The sequence below is a fragment of the Thamnophis sirtalis genome, unplaced genomic scaffold, assembly GCF_051295495.1.
Source record: "Thamnophis sirtalis isolate CommonGarterSnake01/CBP01778 unplaced genomic scaffold, rThaSir2_p1.2 scaffold_15, whole genome shotgun sequence".
NCBI classification, from domain to species: Eukaryota; Metazoa; Chordata; class Lepidosauria; order Squamata; family Natricidae; genus Thamnophis; species Thamnophis sirtalis.
The window spans coordinates 7,103,315-7,128,203 of record NW_028261395.1 but is presented as its reverse complement, the minus strand read 5'-3'; the positions used below and the strand labels follow the sequence as shown (position 1 = coordinate 7,128,203).

General features: G+C 40.1%; 1 protein-coding gene across 1 annotated transcript in view; it reads left to right on the top strand.

The window, feature by feature from the left end:
* The window catches only part of PCDH15 (protocadherin related 15), an 810,754-nt gene that overhangs the window by 693,893 nt on the left and 91,972 nt on the right, over positions 1 to 24,889 (top strand). The window contains exons 28-29 of the mRNA XM_087701782.1: positions 8,332 to 8,441; positions 8,646 to 8,786. Of these exons, the coding sequence (XP_087557908.1) occupies positions 8,332 to 8,441; positions 8,646 to 8,786 (251 nt within the window). The remainder of the gene's footprint in view (positions 1 to 8,331; positions 8,442 to 8,645; positions 8,787 to 24,889) is intronic.

Here is a 24,889-nt window from a genome sequence, read left to right as displayed (position 1 = left end):
TCTTCTTTTTTTTTTAATAAATGTTTTTTAATTTTAGTTTAAAACAGGTACACATCTTTCTTTACATCTGTAGAAAATGTATCAATCAATTACCGATAAGTTTTGGTACATCTCCTCCACAGTCAATCAACATAACTCATATTAACTAAAGCATTATTATATATCCATTTTCATTTAACTGTAATTATTATTTAGGAATATTGATGAAAGTAATAATCTTGAACAATCCCTGCCCACACCAGTGGGAGAGAAAGAAATAAAAAATAAGAAAGAAAAAGGACCGATAAAAAATAAAAAATAAAATAAAAAATAAAAATAATACAAAAAAAGACAAAGACGACAAGAGACAAGGCAGGAAAACAAAACAGAACACAGGTGTCTATCATAAGAAAAAAAAAGAAGTATATCAACTGGTTACAACATGCTTTGGTGCTTCTCTTCCATTAACCTCATTCTCACTCTTTCAATGTAAGGCTCTGGTTTGTATACGACCCTACATGTAGCAAAGCACACATCTGTATCCTCCTTCTTTGCAGTTGTTCTGCCTCAATCCTCAGATATTAAAGGCTGGAACCAAAAAACTAAATCTATAGGTAGCAATAAACTTCTGTTGCACCTTTATATGTGGAGAGCTGTTCTCCTAAATCAGAAGTATCAAACTCAATCCCGTTTCAGGCCATATCAGGAATTTGTTTGCCCTTGGGGACCTGGGTGGGTGTGGCCTGGTCATCGTGGCTGACTGGGTGGGCGTTAGCCAGGGTGGCACAGGCCAATCCCTTGATGTCTCCAAAACTGAGCCTATTGCAGGCCAGATTTGGCCCCTGGGCCACAAGTTTGACATGTCTGTCCTAAATAAATTGAAGATACAAAGAAAGAAAAGCTGCTTACAACCGCAATTGAGCTCAAAATTTCAGTTGCTAAGTGAGACAGCTGTTAAGTGAATTTGGCCGCATTTTACGATCTTTCTTGCCACAGTTATTAAGCAAATCGCTGCAGTTGTTAACGTAGTCACGCAGTTGTTAAGTGAATCTGTTTTCCCAATTGACTTTGCTTGTCAGAAGGTCACAAAAGCTCATCCTTTGACCCCGGGACACTGCAACTGTCATAAAAATGAGTTAATTGCCAAGGAACTGAATTTATATGACCGTGGGGATTCTGCGACAGTCCTAAGAGCCAAGGTGGCGCAGTGGTTAAATGCAGCACTGCAGGCTACTGCTAGATCAGCAGCGGTTCAAATCTCACCGGCTCAGGGTTGACTCATCCTTCCATCCTTCCGAGGTGGGTAAAATGAGGACCCAGATTGTTGGGGGCAATATGCTGACTCTCTGTAAACCGCTTAGAGAGGCCTGAAAGGCCTATGAAGCGGTATATAAGTCTACTGCTATTGCTATTGCTGCTATTGCTAAGTGTGGAAAACAGTCATAAGTCACATTTTCCATTGCTGTTGTAACTTCGAACTGTCACTAAATGAACTTCTGTAACTTAAGGACTACCTGTAAACAGAGAGCCAGTGAATTTAAAGTAACAGCAAATTTTTAATAGTTGCAATGTATATGCGTTCTTTCTCACATGCACACATACACTTACCTGTTCTGTCCCCCCTTCTCCGCTCCTTAACAGACGACAGGCAGACAAACTTAAAAGGAACTCACTTTATCAGTTCTCGGCTCAGACTGGCTGCGAGCCCAAAAATAAACATAAAGTCTCTGACAAGATAACAGAATACAAAACAAAAAGTCTTACAAAGCAATGCACTTCTCCAAGTGTATCCTTGAATCAGGGTTACAGAAAGCAAATCACTTCTCCAAGTGTCTCTCCAATAAACCACAACCAATGATCAATGAATGCATGAATGAATGAACGTTGACTCCTGCAACCGGGGCGTGGCACCATCCATCCTTTTATCACCGGAAGACCCACTAACGAGCCCCAGCTGCATTGTTAAACTTGCATCCTGAAAAGACTCACAGGAGACTGCTGCTGAGTCACAACACTTACCCATATCTTCTCAACTAGGTTGCTAGAGCAGAGGTGTCAAACTCAAGGCCAATGGATCAGATGTGTCCCACAATGTTGGACGCAGGGCCTTTCTGTAATAATGTAAGGGGCCGGGCCGGTCTACCAATATGAAGAGGAAACATGCCAGTAGTTTGGGGAGTGGCGTCAAGCTGGTCATGCCCACCCAGTTGGACATACTCACCCAGTCAGCCACGCTCGCATGCCCTCCCAAGGTCAACCATAGCCCTGATGCGGCCCTCCTCAATGAAATTGAGTTTGACACCCCTGAGCTAGAGGGACAGAAGCCACCAGGTCTGGATCCAATGCCAACTTAAAGAGTGGTCGAGTTTCAGGACCATTTTATTTCCCAGAGTCCTTTTTTGATTCACAAGACTTGCCTTATTGATTTTCAAGTCTGACAGCTATTGATGTGACCCAGAGAAGGGAGGTCCTTGGTCCTCTCTGAGCTTGCTTGTTTTCTTGCAGATGTTTCATTATACAAACTAGGTAACATCATCAGTGATGATGATGAGGGATCACTCTTGAGGAATCTTTTAAGTTTCCTGGATTTTATCCACGCTGCTTGTGTGCCTGCTTCATATTAAGGTGTGGTAGCTTCAACCTAGTCTCACATATGCTCAAGGAAATAAAATCAGCAAAATCCAGTTACATTTGAGTTACAAATAATATTGAATTGAATTGAATTTTATTATTTGTATGCCGCCCTTCTCCGGGAAGGACTCAGGGCGGCGAACAATTCAAAAAGGGGAAAAGGGGAACATAGAACAGAATACAGATAGTTAAAATAAGCAAGAATCACACAATCATACAAGTCGAGAGGGGAGGGGAACTCATCAATCCCAGGCCTGCCAGCAAAGCCAGGTTTTGACGGCCTTTTGGAAGGCCTGGAGAGAGGTGAGGGTCCGAATCCCTGTGGGGAGTTCATTCCAGAGGGCCAGAGCTGCCACAGAGAAGGCCCTCCCCCGGGTAGTAGCCAAGTGGCATTGGCTAGTGGACGGAACCCGGAGGAGGCCAACCCTGTGCGATCTAACGGGTCTATGGGAGGTAATTGGCAGCAGGCGGTCTCTCAAGTACCCAGATCCAATACCATGAAGGGCTTTATAAGTTACGACTAGCACTTTCAAGCGTATCCGGAGACTGATCGATAGCCAGTGCAGCTCGCGGAAGATAGGCGTAACGTGGGTGTACCAAGGTGCACCCACAATCGCTCGCACGGCTGCATTCTGGACGAGTTGAAGCATTTGGATGTTTCTCTGGGCACTTACTGTACTTCAAACTGTTGTGTGATAAATGCAAAAGAATCTCCTAATCAATGGATGCTGCTGGATTCTCAATGCATAGAATTTAGAAATGTCAGAATCAGAGTTATAGGGACATTACAATACTTGTGCCAAAAGCCAACACAGATCAAAAGAATGGTTTAAAAGTTTTTTACATTTTTCAAACACTTCATTTAGAAGTACAGACTTGGAAAGAGTAAACCGGCCAGGTTTTGAAAATAACAAAGCAGGAGGAGGGGAAAAATTTTTTTTTAAAGATTTGCAAATATAACTTGCTCACAGTTAAGAAATTCATCTACCATCCCAGCTTGAATCCAGTTGGTATTATTAAGCATATAGCACACATCAAAAAATAGTGGGGGAGGGGCTTTCAACTAAATTCAATAGACTTTAGTTGGCTATATTGTGTTAATTTCCCTGACCATGCTGGTAGATGTAGTCTCAGATGGTTGGAAAATTCAATTTTTGTGTCATGGGACACAAGTCATCATTTATATTGGAAGATGCTAGCTTCATTTAGGACCCCAGTGTTATATCTCCATGCAGCATTGTGTTTACAGAAGCTGTCATCAAATATTCAGGTAGGGTGGTGATCAATTTACTTTTCCCCCCAGCATGATCACACAATTACCAGGTGAAGTTTGATCTCATAGCGTAAATCCCCCTGCAAGAATGAGAGGGTTTGTAACATAATATACCTCTGAGATTGAGTCTTAATAGCTAGCAAGCACAGCTGTTCAGGGTGATTAAGGACTTATGATGATGATGTTGAAGCCTCAAGTATCCATTTCAGAAATATGAAAGGAACTTGCCAGAGGGGGAGTTCATCTTCATATTGACTTTTGACCCAGATGACACTGAGATGTTTGGAGCTTCATCTTGTACAATTTAATGAGATTCCCTTTTTTCAGCCAACAGCACTTTTATTCCTGACCATCTCAGCTTATTTGAGTGAAGTGGTTTGGTGAGCATCTTTTGGAATAAATGTACAGTTGGACTTAAAAGAAACAGTAGTTCCCACCTTTTGAATTCTTCCATAGATCCTTTGGAGAGCAACTATTTAAAGTCACACACAAAAAAACTTTTCAAGGCCAGATTTTTGAGAAAATAAAATATTTGCAACTATTGTCATTTCCTAACAATCTTACTAGCTAATTTGGGCTTAGTTTGGGGAAAGAACCTGACTGAAGATGGGTTTTGCTATATTGTCAAACACAATATACAGGTGAAACTCGAAAAATTAGAATATCGTGCAAAAGCGTGACCCGTCAAAACCGCGGTAGAATAAAGCGCGCCCAACGAAAGCACGTATGTGACGTCATCAGCAGTGCAACAAATAAAATTAAAAATAAATTAAATTAAAATAAAAATAAAATTAAAGCAAGCCGATTCACATAAAGGTAAGGGTTAGGGTTAGGGTTAGGGTTAGGGTTAGGGTTAGGTTAAGCGTTAGGGTTAGGTTTAGGGTTAGGTTAAGGGTTAGCGTTAGGTTAAGGGTTAGGTTAAGGGTTAGGTTTAGGGTTAGGTTTAGGGTTAGGTTAAGGGTTAGGCTTAGGGTTAGGTTTAGGGTTAGGTTTGGGGGGGGTTAAGTTTAGATTTACGTGTTAATTTTAAGTTTACCGCTCACAGCGTGCTGTTTTCATCGCGCTGTGATGACGTCACGTACGTGCTTTCGTCGAGCGTGCTTTATTCTACCGCGGTTTTGTGGTGGAACCTGCAAAAGTTCATTTATTTCAGTAATGCAACTGAAAAGGTGAAATTAATATATGAGATAGACTCATTGCATGCAAAGCAAGATAGTTCAAGCTGTGATTTGTCATAATTGTGATGATTATGGCTTACAGCTCATGAAAACCCCAAAGCCACAATCTCAGAAAATTAGAATATTGTGAAAAGGTGCAATATTCTAGGCTCAAAGTGTCCCACTCTAATCAGCTAATTAAGCCATAACACCTGCAAAGGGTTCCTGAGCCTTTAAATGGTCTCTCAGTCTGGTTCCGTAGGAATCACAATCATGGGAAAGACTGCTGACCTGACAGTTGTGCAGAAAACCATCATTGACGCCCTCCATAAGGAGGGAAAGCCTCCAAAGGTAATTGCAAAAGAAGTTGGATGTTGCCAAAGTGCTGTATCAAAGCACGTTAATAGAAAGTTATGTGGAAGGGAAAAGTGTGGAAGAAAAAGGTGCACAAGCAGCAGGGATGACCGCAGCCTGGAGAGGATGGTCAGGAAAAGGCCATTCAAAAGTGTTGAGGACTTTCACAAGGAGTGGCCTGAGGCTGGAGTCAGTGCATCAAGAGCCACCACACAGAGATGGATCCTGGACATGGGCTTAAAATGTCGTATTCCTTTTGTCAAGCCGCTCCTGAACAACAAACAACGTCAGAAGCGTCTTACATGGGCTAAAGAAAAACAGACCTGGTCTGTTGCTCAGTGGTCCAAAGTCCTCTTTTCCGATGAGCACAACTTTTGCATCTCATTTGGAAACCAAGGACCCAGAGTATGGAGGAAGAATGGAGAGGCACACACTGCAAGATGCTTGAAGTCCAGTGTGAAGTTTCTACAGTCTGTGTTGATTTGGGGAGCCATGTAATCTGCTGGTGTTGGTCCACTGTGCTTCATTAAGTCCAGGGTCAATGCAGCCATCTACCAGGAGATTTTGGAGCACTTCATGCTTCCTTCCACAGACAAGCTTTATAGGGATGCTGACTTCATTTTCCAGCAGGACTTGGCACCTGCCCACACTGCCAAAAGCACCAAAACCTGGTTAAATGACCGTGGGATTACTGTGCTTGATTGGCCAGCAAACTCGCCTGACTTGAACCCCATAGACAATCTATGGGGCATTGCCAAGAGAAAGATGAGAGACATGAGACCGAACAATGCAGAAGAGCAGAAGGCCGCTATTGAAGCATCCTGGACTTCCATAACACCTCAGCAGTGCCACAGGCTGATAACTTCCATGCCATCCCACATTGAGGCAGTAATTGCTGCAAAAGAGGTCCAAACCAAGTACTGAGTACATATGCATGCTTATACTTTTCAGAGGTCCGATATTGTTCTATGTACAATCCTTGTTTTATTGATTGCATGTAATATTCCAATTTTCTGAGATTGTGGATTTGGGGTTTTCATGAGCTGTAAGCCATAATCATCACAATTATGAGAAATCACGGCTTGAACTACCTTACTTTGCATGTAATGAGTCTATCTCATATATTAATTTCACCTTTTAAGTTGCATTACTGAAATAAATGAACTTTTGCACGATATTCAAATTTTTCGAGTTTCACCTGCACTTCTAAACTATTAGCTGCAGGTTTCACTTTTACTTGCAGGGATAGATACAGAAAATAGCAATTGTTCTTCTGCACAATGGTGGCTATGCTATGAGTTGCCTTATTCATCAACTATCTGATCCTCCTGGAGTTGATCGTGAGAAGTTTTGGTGTCATCAGTAAATTGATGCTCAGCTCTATTCCAGTGGAGAATAAAGAAGATGACACTGATGGGGACAAGGAAGATCTGTTACCAAGGCAACAAACAGATAAGCATTGCAGAAGTCCTGATGAGGAAGGGATCAGATTCAGTCCCTGAATTCAACTTCAACTGAAGCTATAGAAGAAGAGGAGAAGCACATTGAAATATGCAAGATCTTAATACAAGTAGTAGATACACCTAGCATCTGTTTCTGGGTCTGGATTACTTTATATTCTTGACAATGTCTAATCTCAGTGTAAGCAAGTCTCCAAGTGCAATTAAAGAATCTGCATTGAATCTAATTAGGTTCTGTGGTCTGCTTATGACATCAAAGCCCTAAACAACTTGAGATCGAAAAAAGACGGTAGAGAAGGGAGGTTTGAGAAGATGGAAGAAGTAAGGTTCTTGCCAAATAAGATGTAGGCACAGGGTGGCAAGGAAGTGACTCAAACTGTATTATATATGTGTGTAAATGGTAAATAGCAAATGTTAAATAGCAAATATAAGAATGTTTCTTTGGTTCCACCACAAAACCGTGGTAGACTAAAGCGCGCTCGCCGAAAGCGCGTGCGTGACATCATCACAGTGCGACAAAAACATCGCGCTGTGAGCGGTAAATTTAAAATTAAAGTGAAAACCTTACCCTAACCCCCCCATACCTAACCCTAAACCTAACCCTTAACCTAACGCTAAACCTAACCCTAAACCTAACCCTTAACCTAACGCTAAACCTAACCCTAACGCTTAACGTAACCCTAAACCTAACCCTAACCCTTAACCTAACCCTAACCCTAAACCTAACCCTTACCTTTATGTGAATCGGCTTGCTTTAATTTAATTTTAATTTTAATTTAATTTATTTTTAATTTTTTTCATCGCGCTGCTGATGACGTCAGGTACGCGCTTTCGTCGAGCGCGCTTTAGTGGGCCGCGGTTTTGACGGGTCACATGTTTATTTATGAATGAATTTGAAAGGGAAAAATAAAAAAAAACTTTAAAAACAAAAACTTGATATCAGGATGCTTTCAGACTACCTTCTCTCTTACAAAGCTGATTGGTCATCTTGCATTTATGGATGCAATTTCTCTATGGCAGCACCCTTGATTGGCAGTGCTCTCTCTCCCCCATGAAATTTGAGAGACCCTTACCTTCTTTATGTGCCATGGAACTAGACTTGATTGCTATTATTTGATGTTTCCAGAATCAGAGGTATAATGACCTTAAAAAAATAGCAAGAACAATTCATTATATCTTCCTATTTGTGTACTTTCAGAGTCAAAAGACTGGATGGTGGGAAACAGCCTGCTAGATCAGGTGGATTTTGACTGTTAAAGTTGAATAGGACTAAACTACTTACTAAACTATTGAAATTGCATTCCACTCATTTGCCAGTGTTAATTTCTGCAAATGTTAACACTTTATTCTTGTTCCTTCGATTGGTTTACATGTAGCTTTCCGTTTCCGCGCCAGTTCCATAGATACACTGAATATACAGGAGAGTATTTACAATGTGACCAAAATAAACAATAATCTATTTCAACTAATTCTGTAGGCCCCCACCTGTGCGGGAAGGCGCCCCCAAAGGAACCCAAGTGGTTGTGGTAACCGCTGCTGCTTTGAACCAAACAATTGTCTATTCCATTGTTTCAGGAAATGAAGACGGTAAGTTAACGCGGCCTTGCATCTGGTTTCAGTAAAGTATATTTTTAGAGGAGGAGGAGGAGGAGGAGGAGGGAGGAAGTAAAACATCCCAAATGGAAAAAAGTAAATTTAACATATTCCGTTTCAAGATACATAGCACAATTGTAAAGAAGCCATTTTATCTATTCCTAAAATGTTTATAAAACCTTTTTTTTTGCATTCCAGGAGTGTTTGCCATTAACAATAGAACAGGAGTTATCTTCATTCAAAAATCTCTGGATTATGAAACTGCAAGAAAATATTTGCTTCGGGTACAAGCTGATTCCTTAATAGTAGTCCGTTCTAATTTGCCAGTGCCATCCAAAAGTAAGTTAATCCTTCTTTCCTTCCTTCCTTCCTTCCTTCCTTCCTTCCTTCCTTCCTTCCTTCCTTCCTTCCTTCCTTCCTTCCCTCCCTCCCTCCCTCCCTCCCTCCCTCCTTCCTTCCTTCCTTCCTTCCTTCCTTCCTTCTATCCTTCTTTCTTTCCTTCCTTCCCCAAATTTGATGTTATAGCTGTTGCTCTTTTCCTGATCTCCCATTACTTTGAAAATTAACCTTTTATTTGCTTATATCTTATATCAAGCCTTGACTCAATAAGGTAGGAATAAGGTCCACCCTCTTCAAATCACAGGATATCTGTCCTATAATTAAACTGGAATATCATGAGCAAAATTAATATATTTATTTTGTAGTTATTATATATTTTTTTCATTAAAGATATGAGCAATCCAGAAAATGGAGATGTATGTTCAATGTTAAACCAGGAATAGCAATAGCAATAGCAGTAGACTTATATACCGCTTCATAGGGCTTTCAGCATATTGCCCCCAACAATCCGGGTCCTCATTTTACCCACCTCGGAAGGATGGAAGGCTGAGTCAACCCTGAGCCGGTGAGATTTGAACCGCTGAACTGCTGATCTAGCAGTAGCCTGCAGTGCTGCATTTAACCACTGCGCCACCTTGGCTCTTAATGAATGAATGTTTCTTAGGATTATTTCCAGAAAAAAAGTCATTATTTAAATGAAAAGCAAGAATGAAACCTTGCAGTTCTTAACAATGTCACAGAAAACTATGGAAAAACACCATAATTTCTGAAAATTGGTTGTTCCAGCAATTTCCACAGGGAAGAGTGACTTTGTTTTTCCTGCTTCTTAACAGTTCAATGTTTATGTTTTTATTTATATTTTTTTTCCTTCTAAAGAATTGAATGGGGCCAAGCTATCTATGTCAGCACCAAGCTTATATGGATTAGTTGTGAATTTCAACAACTAATAAGCAAAGCCAGAAGGATCTGGGATTGAATAGAACTAAGGCTTAATAACATATACCAACAGAATTTTCAATTTCTATCAACATTGAAAATCAAAGTTATATAGCCTTACATTTTTCAATGATCTCCTTCAAGACTTCTGAGGCATATCTTCCCAATTGTGGAGCTTTTGTGTTGTTTTTTTAAGGGATTAGTGTTTAATATCTACTGGGGAAAGTCAAAACAGGACAGCAGTTAGACACAGCATTGCTACCCAAGCTCTAACCTCTGTCAATATTTCATACACATACAAAAGGTTTGAGGCTTGGATCACAATGTCATGTCCACTGTTGTATCTTTTTGCTTTACAATGACATGTGGCATGTTTTTAGAAAAAACATAAGGCAGTGGTTCTCAACCTGTAGTCTGCAGACACCTGGGGACCCATGCTGGAGGCCCATGATGTTATAGGCAGTCCGTGAAGACTTGAAAAAATGTCATGATTTAAATCTTAAGTGTTGGGGGTCTGTGGCCATGGTCCATTGTATTAGTTGTTGACATTCACCAAAGTATTTAAAGGGGGTTCGTGGTGAAGAAGAGGTTGAAAATCAGACACACGTTCCATATTTGGAACGTTTTGGTAATCTTAAATAAACATTCTTAGAATTAAATAATAGGGCAATACATTCTGAATTGTAACCTGAAATGATAAGAATGTGTGTGACACTCTAATTTATGAAGATCTATTTGCTTCAATCCAATTACCAAACTCAATGAGCTAAAGAAATAGAACAAGGAATGGCGTTTTATAGATGATTCTATTTTTGCACAAAGATAGAAAGACTGCATAAATATTTTTTTTTTCCTTTTTAATTTACTTTCTCTACAGAAAAGAAACCATTTTTGGTTCTTTTCCTTTTGGCTATATAACTTTTAGACCAAACTAATTTGCAAATTTCTATTTACCTTCCAGTTATAGCAGAAGTGAAATGTAATAAAAACTTGGGTTTGTTTTTATATATTCATTACAAAAGAATTGGATTGTCTCCATTATTGACTGTTGCCCATTATAAACACATTATGCAGTTAATGGGGAATACTTTTTAATGGGCAAGGCCTTGATTTCAGTGTGACATTGTTTGTATGCCAGAGGTTTTAGGTCCAATATATGAAAACCTGGAGAATAGTAATTGTAAGTTCCTATTGAATTACTAAATAGATCATTCATGTAATTTTGTGTAAAGGAGGTTCTACTGTTACGGTTTTCTACTATAAAATGTGCAATTAGGATAAAGAGTAAAATTCAAAGAAATAATGAGACAGAGGATGTATTGTAAACAATTATTTGCATTAATCCAGTGTCTGACTTTAAATCATAATAATCACGAACCAAAAGATTACACAATACATCTTGGAGGAAGATCAAACACTTGGCTAAATACAATGAACTTCAGAGCAATTAAGATAATTTTTTTTTAACAAGGACAACAAAAACATCTTGCATTTCATTTTATGCTTTTGTTTCAGGATGTATCCTCGTAATTTTTTTAGCTCCTAAATGATATGCTACAAATTATATCTAAGATAAAGTGATTGAGTGAAATTCTTTTCAAAAAAAATAAAATTAACAAATAATACCTTCCATCCCTGTAGAATTTGCTAGTTCTTCTAGAGGAAATAAATGTATACAGGATTTGTATTCAGTGAGTATCTTCTTATATGTTAAGTTTCCCGTGACCCGTCAAAAGCGCGTTCCACAAAAGCGCGGTCGACGAAATCGCGTATGTGACGTCATCACAACGCGACGAAAAAGATCGAAAAATTGAAATAAAAATTAAATTACAGCAAGCCGATTCACATAAAGGTAAGGGTTAGGTTAAGGGTTAGGGTTAGGGTTAGGTTAAGGGTTAGGGTTAGGGTTAGAGCATTAGCGTTACGTTTAGCGTTAGGTTAAGGGTTAGCGTTAGGTTTTTCGTTACGTTAAGGGTTAGGTTTAGGGTTAGGTTTAGGGTTAGGTTAAGGGTTAGGTTTAGGGTTAGGTTTAGGGTTAGGTTTGGGGGGGTTAGGGGAAGGTTTTAGCTTTATTTTTACATTTTTCGATCTTTTTCGATCTTTTTTGTCGCGCTGTGATGACGTCACATACTCGCTTTCGTCGACCGCGATTTTGTCGTCCGCGGTTTTGTGGTAGAACCAAGTTTCCTACCTTCCACTATAGAAGATAAGAAAATTCACATAATTAATATACCAGGAGATGGGGCATTTTAGAAAGTGGGATACTTGAAAAAAATCTTTATTTGCATTAAATAATATAAAACAGTATTCTGAAGCTTCTTTTTGTCTTTATTAGCCAATTTTATACGTTGACTTTTTTTATATACTTTATATGCATGCCCTTCTGTTACTCTTAGTCCTTGAACAATTGGCAGGGGAAATCTTTCAACATTACATTTCTTTCAATTCTTTGATATAATTTTATCTGTAAGGTCATATTCCTTCATGTTTTCCATGGGTTTTTGAACAGCAGCCATCAGTTATGCAAAAGTGTAGGACAATCTAACTCAATTAGTTTTATTTATATTAGAAAAATGGAAACACTGCATTCTCTTCCACCTTCACAAGACCTTCACGAGTATTGAAAGTATACTTGAGAGTTATACACATTCTAAATGAATTCAAACATCACCTCCCTTGTGAGTCTGCATTCCTCAACTTTTATTTCGATAGAACTCCGTTTTTCTCTTTTACCACTTTCATGGTTTGTAACGATACAAAACTTGAAAAAATCTTTATTTGCTAAAACAGCATAGGTTGGTCTCAACACTCTAAACTAAAATGAAATATGTACAGGTTTATAGTTTTGTGGGCCCAGAGTTAATTCTCAGTTTAATACAGAAGATAAAACCTTTTCACCTCTGTTGGTGAAACTCTGTTCTGTTTCTGACTCTGTTAGACTACTGTACAATTTGCAAGGGGAAAAAAAGCATATTTTATTGCAGGTACTTTCTGAATCCTCAGGAAATCTAAGCTGTCATTCTTCAGCCAGTCAGTTCTCCTGTTTTCCTGGCATATCCTCAAATGTATGGAGATGGTAGGGGAAAATCAATACTGAAGCTGACTGGAAAACTTGTGAATCCTTCCTAGACTTCTAATTCTCTGCAAAGAAAGTTTATAAGTATGGTAGAATCTTCACTGTCAATAGGGACTCTGGGAAATATAGGCAAGCTATCAGTGGGCTGCAGCATCTGAAATACTCACCAAAGAATCTAAATGTGTGTATCCATATACTTGAGAGACCGCCTGCTGCCAATTACCTCCCAAAGACCCATTAGATCACACAGGGTTGGCCTCCTCCAGGTTCCGTCTACTAGCCAATGCCACCTGGCTACTACCCAGGGGAGGGCCTTCTCTGTGGCAGCTCCGGCCCTCTGGAACAAACTCCCCGCAGGGATTCGGACCCTTACCTCTCTCCAGGCCTTCCGAAAAGCCGTCAAAACCTGGCTTTGCCGGCAGGCCTGGGGTTCATGAGTTCCCCTCCCCTCTCGACTTGTGTGGTTGTGTGATTCTTGTTTATTTTAATTATCTGTATTCTGTTCTATGTTCCCCTTTTCCCCTTTTGAGTTGTTCGCCGCCCTGAGTCCCTCCCGGAGAAGGGTGGCATACAAATAATAAAATTCAATTCAATTAATTGCACAGTGGGAAAAAACTATCCCCTTGTAAATAAAAAATATGCATAATCTTCTCCCCCTTCAAATACAGCATGCATGGTTTGTGCCAGCTACTCTAGTGACCGGCTTAGAGTGATACTTGAATGAAATTAATCATTTCCAAGGAACCAGCTCACTGACCGTTGCAGTACAGGTAGTTCTCAACTTATAACCATTCATTTAGTGACCGTTTGAAGTTACAACGGCACTGAAAAGAAAATGAGACTTGTGATCATTTTTTGACACATTCTCATGGTCACGAGATTCAGCCACTTGGCAATTGATTCATGGTTACGATAGCTGCAGTATCCTAATCACCTTTTGCTGCCTTCCGACAGGCAAAATCAATGGGGAAGCCAGTTTTGCTCTACAATCATGTTACTAACTTAACAAGTGTAGTCATTCACTTCACAACTGTGGGGGAAAAAGGCCATAAAATGGGGCAAATAACTCACTTAACAACTGTCTCGCTTGACCACAGAAATGTTGGGCTCAATCGTGATCGTAAATCGAGGACTGTCTGTAGAGGCTATGCCAGAAGGAACCATCACTGTGGCCATATTCCTTTCTTATCAGAGATATCAAAGCATCTTAGCTGATGAATATGATCTGACATTTTGAAATGGAATAGCTGAAATTTTGTCCATAGCTAACCATGTAATAACAATTTATTGAAACATGGGATCGTTCCCCATCACCTTCATGAATTTATCAGGATACTCTCTAATTTATCTTTGATAGGAGGGGGGGCAGAGGGGACAAATAGATAGTCTACAACTATCTCTGTTTTTGTATGTATTTAGATAGATAGATTAACAGAGTTGGAAGGGACCTTGTAAGTCATCTAGTCCAACTCCCCTCCCAAGCAGTAGACTCTACGCCATCCCCAACAAATGGCAGTCCAATCTTCCCTTGAAAGCCTCTAGTGATGAAACTCCCACAAGTTCTGAAGGCAAGCTGTTCCATTGGTTGATTGAGAGACCGCCTGCTGCCAATTACCTCCCAAAGACCCGTTAGATCACACAGGGTCAGCCTCCTCTGGGTTCCGTCCACCAGCCAATGCCATCTGGCTACCACCCGGGGGAGGGCCTTCTCTGTGGCAGCTCCGGCCCTTTGGAACGAACTCCCCGCAGAGATTCAGGCCCTCACCTCTCTCCAGGCCTTCCGGAAAGCCGTCAAAACCTGGCTGTGCCGGCAGGCCTGGGGTTGATGAGTTCCCCTCCCCTCTCGACCTGTGTGGCTGTTGTGCCTCTTGGTTATTTTAATTACTTGTATTGTGTTCTATGTTCCCTTTTCCCCCTTGAGTTGTTCGCTGCCCTGAGTCCCTCCCGGAAAAGGGCGGCATACAAATAAAATAAATCTGAAATCTGATTATTCTCACTGTCAGAAAGTTTCTCCTTGTTTCTAGGTTGAATCTCTCCTTGTTCAGTTTCCATCCATTATTCCTTGTCTGGCCTTCAGGTGCTTTGGAAAATAGCTTGACCCCTTCCTCTCTGTGGCAATCCCTCAAATATTAGAACACTAACATGTCTCCCCTGGTCCTTCTCTTCACTAGACTAGCCATGCCCAGTTCCAGGTACATTCTTGGAAATAAGGAACTTGACAGGTACCAAAGAAGGTGTCTTTGCACCATAATTGGGATGGGTTCTATAGAAAAGTATGTTCTTTTTTTAAAAAAAAAATAGTTTTTATTAAACATTATTACCTTTAAAAACAGAAAGAAAAACACAACAACATAAGAAAAAACAAAACATACATAACAATATAAAGTAATTATACAGCCTTTTGTATCGACATTCATTACTTATACATTTTTTTAAGCGTAAAACATACAAATACAATTTTAAACATACAACCCCCCTCCCCCCCCCGCGGTGACAGTCATTCACAGCCCAACTTTTTTCTTTCCTTCCTCATTGTTAGGTCTCTAAGCCACATCTTCTCATTACAAAGTTCAGGGATCCATTACAATACCCATGATCACTTTTAACTTTCCCCATTTTAAGTCCCTGCTGTTCTCCTTGTCCACATATACCTTAAGTTCCAGCTAAGATAATGTTCTGTTTCTCCTTTGTCCCTCAGCCAACCCGTCATTCTGTCCATTTCTGCACATTCATAGATCTTTTTAATTATAGCATCTTCTAATTATAGCATCTGGTAGTGGATTTCCAAAATTGTGCATAAGTTATTCTTGCGGCCACAATTATATGTAGGCTCAAATGCCATATTGAACTGCTCATATTTTCTGGTTTAATGCTTAGTAGAAGGTTCTCGGGTCTCCATTCCATGTTTGCCCCGGTAACCTCTTTTAGCCATTTTTTAATCCTTTTCCAATATTTCGTGGCCTCAGTACAGGACCACCAAATATGGTAGAATGTGCCATCCTTTCTTCCACATTTCCAACACAATGGAGATAACCCAGGAAACATCTTGGCTAACCTCGTTGGGGGGAAGTGCCACCTATAAACATAAAAGTATGTTCTTGTAAACCAGGTCTCAGCTGATGTACTGATAATTAACAAAGACAAGAAAATAACATAATATTTTTCAGGTAATCCTTTTTCTGCATGGTGCCAGAACTTTCATAAAAGAGCATTTTCCTTTTGGCGTACAATGTTCATGCTGTATTCATGCTGGCTCTTTTGCTTTGATTGTCTCTTTTTCTGATCTGTGAACAAAGTGATATTTTGGTGGATCAAAGCTCCTTTCCTATGCAAAAATTGTTATTTTTCTTCTTCCTGGCTTCGAAGCTTTTTGGCCAATTTGTAAAACATTCAAAACACACCTCTGCTTGCCTTGAAGCTAAGTAAAGAAAGCATCGCGTGAAATGGCAGGAAGATCACAGGAGAGGCCAGATGTGCTTAGCAAACCAGGCCAATTGTTGGTGACATTCTGACTCCATTCTTGTGGAGTAATATGCAATGATATGTATACTTAGTTTTTGTGGTGTCTAAAATGGGTGCCGTTGCTTTGAATTGGAATGACCTATTTCGTTCAGTAAAATGTAGTGACCCGTTCTTTTAACAAATGCTTTAAATGTTGGGTGACAGTTGCATTGTGTCTGCGATGAGCTGTCTCTCATTTTATTCTGTCTCACCTGTTCAACAAATTCACGTTGCAAGCTGGACAATGTAGGCGGTTTATTGCGATATGAGGCATGTCATTCATTCATTCTGCAAACTGTCAAGCATATGTGGCACAAGAGAGTTTTTAAGAAATATAGCTAGTCCACAGCTTACGGCTCCAATTGAGCCCAAAATTTCTTTTGCAAAGCGAGACTAAGTGAATTTTGCCCCATTTTATGACCTTTCTTGTCACGGTGGTTAACTAAATCACTGCATTTGTTAAGTTAGTAACACACTTGTTAGTCTTGTCCACTAAATTGTGGACAAGATCTTATGACAAATTTAGACACGGTTATAATTTTGAGATGCTAACAGAAAGAAGATTCTTTAAATCTGACTGTCTAAGGAGTTTGCACAAACATTGTAACCTCTTTAAAAATATTAGACATGAATCATGAATATCATTTTTAAACAGAAGAATTTAGAATTGTATTGCACTTGAAATATCTATGATGATCTTTCTTTTAAATCTGGTTTCTTATGATTTTCCATGATTTAATGGAACATATGCATAGTTTATGTATCTAAAGAACTGACACTTGTTCAGGGAAGAAATATTTTACACTTATGCAGGCTGACTCACTTAAATGTGTGCATACAAAAGGCTCTAAAGCCTTTAAAACATGAATTCGATTGTTGATAATCCATAATAATGTTTTTTACATTGTATTTTCTGCTATTAATTAGTGTGAAAAGTCTGTTTTAAAAGCAAGCCTCAGATTTTTTTAAAAAAAAATTGGCTTTTTGGTGAAGAAGTGTACATACGAAGTGTGAACCAATATATACAAATCTACTGGCATAAAAACGAAGCAATGGGTGCACCCTTGTACAGTACTGTAATCAATATGACAGATAGTATCCAGTATTTGAATTTGAATTTTAATAAATTTATATGCCGCCCTATCCCGTAGGACTCCGGGCGGCTTACAAAAAAAGATAAAAAATAAACGTTAAAAATAGAAAAGAGAAACCAGTTTAAAATAACATACCATACATTCAATCTAGGTGGGGCTGGACCTCAATCATGAAGTCAACAGCCCCAGGCCTGCCGGAATAGCCCAGTTTTAGTGGCTTTTCAGAAGGCCGAGAGAGTAGGAAGGGTCCGGATCTTTACGGGTAGGTCATTCCACAGGGTCGGAGCAGCTACAGAGAAGGACCTCCCCCGGGGAGCCGCCAGCCGGCATTGTCCGGTCGACGGTACCCGGAGAAGGCCCAACCTGTGAGATCTTATCGGTCATTGGGAGGTATGTGGCAGGAGGCGGTCTCTCAAATATCCAGGTCCTAGGCCATGTAGGGCTTTAAAGGTGATGACCAGCACCTTGAAACACGTTCGGAGACCAATAGGAAGCCAGTGCAGCTCGCGGAGGATGGGTGTAACATGGGTGTATCTAGGTACACCCGATATCGCTCGCGCGGCTGCATTCTGGACCAACTGTAGTCTCCGAACACTTTTCAGGGGCAGCCCCATGTAGAGCGCATTACAGTAATCGAGCCTTGAGGTGACGAGGGCATGAGTGACCATTCAAAATGACTCCCAGTCCAGGTAGAGCCACAACTGGTTCACCAGGCGAACCTGGGCAAAAAAAACCCTGGTCACAGCCAACAAATGATGTTCTAATGTCAGCTGCGAATTCAGGAGGACACCCAAGTTGCGGGCCCTCTCTGAGGGGTGTAAGATTTCACCCCTCAGGCTAAGGGATGGAATATCTGGACTATCCTTGGGAGGCAACATCAATAGCCACTCGGTCTTGTCTGGGTTGAGTGCAAGCTATGTCTCTCTTTTTGATTTAATGCACTTGAGGCAGTTGGCATTCTGAAACAATGCTTGAGCAGGGTAATGGACTAAATAATCTGAGACTCACACCAGACAAGAGAAAAATATTGTTTGTGAGTGGCATATCTGTCCATTTGATGGTCCCTGCCAGTCCTAGAAAGGCATGTAGTTGTCCCAAAGAGTCCCCATGGTTCTTTTTCAAAAGGCAACTGGATTTCTTTTGTTTGTTTTCTCCTTGAAGACGTTTTGCTTCTCATCCAAGAAGCCTCCTCAGTTCTGACTGGATGCTGGAGAATGGAAGGATTTATATTCCTTGCAGTCATCCGGTTATTAGCATTTTGAAAGTAATGAAGCTAATGACTCACCTTCAGAGTGCAACCAGATGACTGCAGTCCAGTTGCCTTTGAAAAAGTACCTTTGGAACACCATGACCTGGATGACTGAGAATCTCCATAGACATTTTGCCCTAAAGAGCAAGTTATGTCACCAATGAGTTAGACCAGACCAGGAAATCAACTCTACAGGAAGACCAGAAACGAATGTCCTTGAGATGGGTCCAGTGCATTTTTATTATTCACTAATAATTTCTCAATGTTGTAAACCTGCTTATTCTTTACCTGTCCTCCTCTTTCTACCCAAGTTAATCAGGAAAACCCTGTCTAAGGCTGTTTCAACCTCTTTTGCTTAGAGAAGAACTTTTTGCATATTATTGTCAAGTTCAACTTCTTTAATCTCAGCAAGTAGATCCATCACTATGTCAGCCCTTAGAATAGAATAGAATAGAATAGAATAGAAATAATAGGAATGGAATAGAATAGAATAGAATAGAATAACAGAGTTGGAAGGGACCTTGCATATTATTGTCAAGTTCAACTTCTTTAATCTCAGCAAGTAGATCCATCACTATGTCAGCCCTTAGAATAGAATAGAATAGAAATAATAGGAATGGAATAGAATAGAATAGAAATAATAGGAATGGAATAGAATAGAAGAAATAATAGGAATAAGAATAGAATAGAATAGAATAGAATAGAATAGAATAGAATAACAGAGTTGGAAGGGACCTTGGAGATCTTTTAGTCCAACCCCCTCCTTAGACAGGAAACCCTACACCACTTCAGACAAATGGTAATCCAACTTCTTCTTTAAAACTTCCAGTGTTGGAGCATTCACAACTTCTGGAGGCAAGTTGTTCCACTGATTAATTGTTCTCACTGTCAGGAAATTTCTCCTTAGCTCTAAGTTGCTTCTCTCCTTGATTTGTTTGAGGTGGACCAGAATAGAAAACTCAAGTTATGAATACTAATCCTGCTTTTATTAAATGGTTACAGTAACTGAATCTTACAAGCCTGAAAGCGTCTCACATTTCTCCTTTGGACATTGATTTTTTTTTTTAAATCTGAACATTATCTTGGTTGGGGTTCTTCCTCCTGCTTCCTCAAGGTTATTTTCACAGTCCATTGCACGGTGTCACCAGAGACCTAGTTGGCCTTGCTGGTACAGAGTGTCTTTCATTAACTTCAGTTCATTTATCAACTCTACCCTTTCCTGGACAGAGACAGCCTCACAACCGTTTTTCACATTCCAGTAACTTCCCCACTGGATTATTGCAATGGATTGCTTGTACGGCTTTGGACTAGTGGAATCTTCACTTGCTTCAAAATAAAGCTTACTGGGATCAGCTCATATGATACTATAGCAATAGTAACAACACTTAGGCTTATATACCGCCCTGTTGTGACTCAGCAGCAGTCTTCTGTGAGTCTTTTCGGGATGCAAGATTCACAATGCAGCTGGGGCTCCTTAGTGGGTCTTTGGGTGATAAAAGGACGGATGGTGCCATGCCCTGGTTGCAGGAGTCAACGTTCCTTGGTTCGTTCAACATTGATTGATCATCAGTCGTGGTTTATGTAAGATACACTTGGAAAAGTGCTTGGTTTTCTGTAACCCTGATTCAAGGATTGGAGAAGTGCATTGCCGTAAGAGAGATTTGTTTTGTATTCTGTTATCGAGTCAGAGACTTTATTTATGTTTATTTTGGGGCTCGCAGCCATTCTGAGCCGAGAACTGATACAGAGAGTTCCTTTTAAGTTGTTTGCCTGTTGTCTGTTTAACGAGCGGAGAAGGGGGGACAGAACACCACCCCTTAGTGGTTTACAGCACTCTCTGAGTGGTTTACAATGGCTGCATAACTGGGTCCTCATTTTACTGACCTCAGAAGGATGGAAGACTGACTCAGCCTTAAGGCTGTGGGCCATTATAGAGTTTGCTAGCAATACTGCATTCTGTGGGCCATTATAGAGTTTGCTAGCAATACTGCATTCTAACCACTGCACCATTAGGACTTCTTATATTATGCTGATAAATTGCCATCCAGTCTAGCTGCTGGTCTGTTGGCTTCAGAGCAGATTACTTAAAGGAGCATCTTCTCCTGTATGCTCCTACCTAGACCTTAAGATCTTAAAATGAGATCCTTCCCAAGGTCCTTCCACCAAAGTAAATGAGGTGGTTTTGAGCAAGAGAGGGAAAGATTTACTGTAGTGACAGTAAATATTTTCCCCAAAAAATACTCCCTAATGAGATCTGATCTACTGCAGAGGTGGTATTCAGCAGGTTCTGATCAATTCTGAAGAAACAGTAGCAGAAATTTTGAGTAGTTCGGAGAACCGGTAAATGCCACCTCTGACTGGCCCCCAACTGCCTCCTGAGTCCCAGCTGATCGGGAGGAAATGGGGATTTTGCAATAACCTTCCCCTGGAGTGAGGTGGGAATGCAGATTTTACAATATCCTTCCCCTGTCAGCCTTTGCTTCGCTACTTTGAGCCGAGGTGGCGCAGTGGTTAGAGTGCAGTACTGTAGGCCACTTCAGCTGACTGTTATCTGCAGTTCAGCGGTTCAAATCTCACCGGCTCAGGGTTGACTCAGCCTTCCATCCTTCCGAGGTGGGTAAAATGAGGACCCAGATTGTTGTTGGGGGCAATATGCTGACTCTGTAAACCGCTTAGAGAGGGCTGAAAGCCCTATGAAGCGGTATGTAAGTCTAACAGCTATTGCTATTGCTACTTGCTTTCGGCTGCCATTGAAATGGGGAGGGGGAGGCGTGGTATTTGGGAGGGGAAGTTTTCAGTACAGGAATGATTGTAAAAAGGGAGTTTGTTCTCACCATCTACTGCGCATGCTGCAGATAGTGGATTTGCCGCCAAGGCCAACTGTCCAGCATACCAACCTGATGATGCTTTTTGAAGATGAAACCCACATGACACCTGAGGAGTGTGTGGATTGGACCATGGGATGGGGTGGATTGGACCATGGGATGGGGTTACCAGGGGGAGGGAGTTGGGTCACATATTGATATCTATGATTACGCGTGCTTTTGCCTCAGATCTTGCTTTGCTTAGCTGCTATCTACTCATAACCAGTAAAAGTACTCTTAATTCTGCAAAATGGAGTTGAGTGGTTTCTTTCTTGGTTACTGAGGGAGGCTGCCTTGACATCCCCTGTCACACCCACCAAGCCATGCCACACCCACTAAGCCACATCCAGAGAACCGGTAGTAAACAATTTTTGAATCCCACCACTGACTCGTACCCATATGTTGGCCCTAGATGAAGACCTCCCAGGCTTTTAAATAATATTTAAATACATTCCAATCCTGTATTAGTTCATATTGTTTTAGGTTTGGACAACAGGCTTATTCCTGCCTAGTTTTAGATTTGATTTGATTACACACGTTTAACTAGAATTATATTTCTTCTTTAGAAAGTTTTGGTTTAGGGTTAGGGTGACTGGACAAAAATTAATTAAAATAAAATAGAGTAAATAGTCTCAAAGAAATGTTGCAAGTCAAGGAGAAGGTCACAAAGCTGAGGGAGATAAAATACATTTTAAAAAGAGGAGATTATGACAAGAGGCCAATGGAATATCCAAAGCTATATTTGTTAGGCAATTTTTAAAGGCAACCAACATGTAGCAAAGCAAGGTCAAACCAGATGTAGCATTGTGATTTTATTTTATTTTTTAAGTTGGGAAATCCGCTCACGTTTAAATATCATAGCTTTAAAAAATTGTTCCTCTGTTTCACTGCAACATAATATGATAATTATAGTGTGCCTAGCTTGAGTTTTAGGAGGGGAGAATATATGCATGTATAATACATGTGCTAAAAGCATGGTGTAAAATGAAAATTATTATCATTAATAATACATTGCTTGAATACCAAACATTTCAAAGTGAACCATATATTTTTCTGTTGGGCACTGTAGAAAATCTCTCAGATTGTAGAATCATAGAGTTGGAAGGGGACCTAAGAGATCATCAGTGCAATCTTCTGCACATTGCATGCAAGATTCACTATATCCCACCCAAAAGATGATTCTCCAGCCTCTGTTTGAAAATATCGAGTGGAGGGGAAGAAGCCACTCAATAAGTAAACTGTTTCACTGATTGGCATGTTTTTCCTAATGTCTGAACTATATCTTTGAAGTTTAAATCCATTAGTTCTAATTTCACTATCTGGAACAAAGGAGAATAAATCTGAATCACACACAACGTGAGTGTTTTGGGGAAATTGAAAACAGCTCTCGTGTTGCCCCTCATCCTTCTCTACTGGATACAAAACCTACTTAAATTTAACTGTTTCTAGAACTTGGTTTCTAGTTCTTTCATCATCTTGGTAACCTTTTTCTGGACTTATCAATGTTTTGTTTTAAATTGAGGTGTGCAGAACTGAATGCAATTTGAATTTGAATTGAATTTTAATGGATTTATATGCTGCCCAATCCCGGAAGACTCTGGGCGGCTCACAAAAAAACAGTTAAAAATACTAGAAAATTTAAAATACAAACAAAGAGGCACTTTTCCCTATGTACCCAAAAGAACAAGATATTGGATTTTACCATGCACTGGAGAGCAAATCTATATATAAATGGCATGCAGATGTTTTATTATAGTCAGTTACTCTTTAGAACATTGTTAGAAGGCAGAATTAAATACAGAATAACATGGATATGAAAAAACCCAGTAGAATTATACATAAATGAAAATAGTGATATATAAATATAAGCAGTTGGTAAATTCTTTTATACTGTAAAAATGTTCAGAATGGGATAAGTGATTATATAAAGGTATATTGTTATTAAATAGACAATCAAGAATGTAAGGGAATTAGGTTTATTGAAAAGAAAGAAATATTAATTGTAATTGAATATATGTTGCACAATGAAAGTGAGGTATCTAGTTATATTAAACGGAAAATCTGTGATTGTATATGTAGTAGTAGTTGTAGTTGTAGTTAAGTTTATTTATAGGCCGCCCTTTTCCCTGAGGGGACTCAGGGCGGCTAACAACTTGTATGGGAGGGGAAACATACAATGACATATAACACAATGTATAATTAAAATCGAGCAACATTCATTCAACATTCGGGTGGGGGCGGATTATACTCTTTACCCCCAGGCCTGACGGGATAGCCAGATCTTGAGGGCTGTGCAGAAGGTTTGAAGGGTGGTGAGGGTACGAATCTCCACGGGGAGATCGTTCCAGAGGGTCGGAGCTGCTACTGAAAAGGGTCTCCTCCGCGTAGTTGCCAGCCGGCACTGGCTGGCAGATGGCACTCGGAGGAGGCCTAATCTGTGAGATCTAATGGGTCGAGAGGAGGTGATTGGCAGGAGGCAGTCTCTCAAGTAATATGTAATTGAGAATATGGATGCAAAAACAATTGTAACCAAACAACATGCTGTATGTAATGGATGAGAATTTTTTAAAGTTGTTTTTTATGTTTAAAAATTAAAAAAAAATTGCAAAAAAAAAACCCAGTAAAATATATGCCATATACAGGTGAAACTTGAAAAATTAGAATATTGTTCAAAAGCTCATTTATTTCAGTAATGCAACTTAAAAGGTGAAACTAATATATGAGATAGACTCATTACATGGAAAGCAAGATAGTTCAAGCCGTGATTTGTCATAATTGTGATGATTATGGCTTACAGCTTATGAAAACCCCAAAGCCACAATCTCAGAAAATTAGAATATTGTGAAAAAGTGCAATATTCTAGGCTCAAAGTAGCAATAGCAATAGCAGTTAGACTTATATACCGCTTCATAGAGCTTTCAGCCCTCTCTAAGCGGTTTACAGAGTCAGCCTATTGCCCCCAACAACAATCCGGGTCCTCATTTTACCCACCTCGGAAGGATGGAAGGCTGAGTCAACCCTGAGCCGGTGAGATTTGAACAGCTGAACTGCAGAACTGCAGTCAGCTGAAGTAGCCTGCAGTGCTGCATTTAACCACTGTGCTACCTCGGCTCCTTATGCTAATCAGCTAATTAAGTTCCTGAGCCTTTAAATGGTTTCTCAGTCTGGTTCAGTAGGAATCACAATCATGGGAAAGACTGCTGACCTGACAGTTGTGCAGAAAACCATCATTTACATCCTCCATAAGGAGGGAAAGCCTCAAAAGGTAATTGCAAAAGAAGTTGGATGTTCCCAAAGTGCTGTATCAAAGCATATTAATAGAAAGTTACATGGAAGGGAAAAGTATGGAAGAAAAGGGTGCACAAGCAGCAGGATGACCGCAG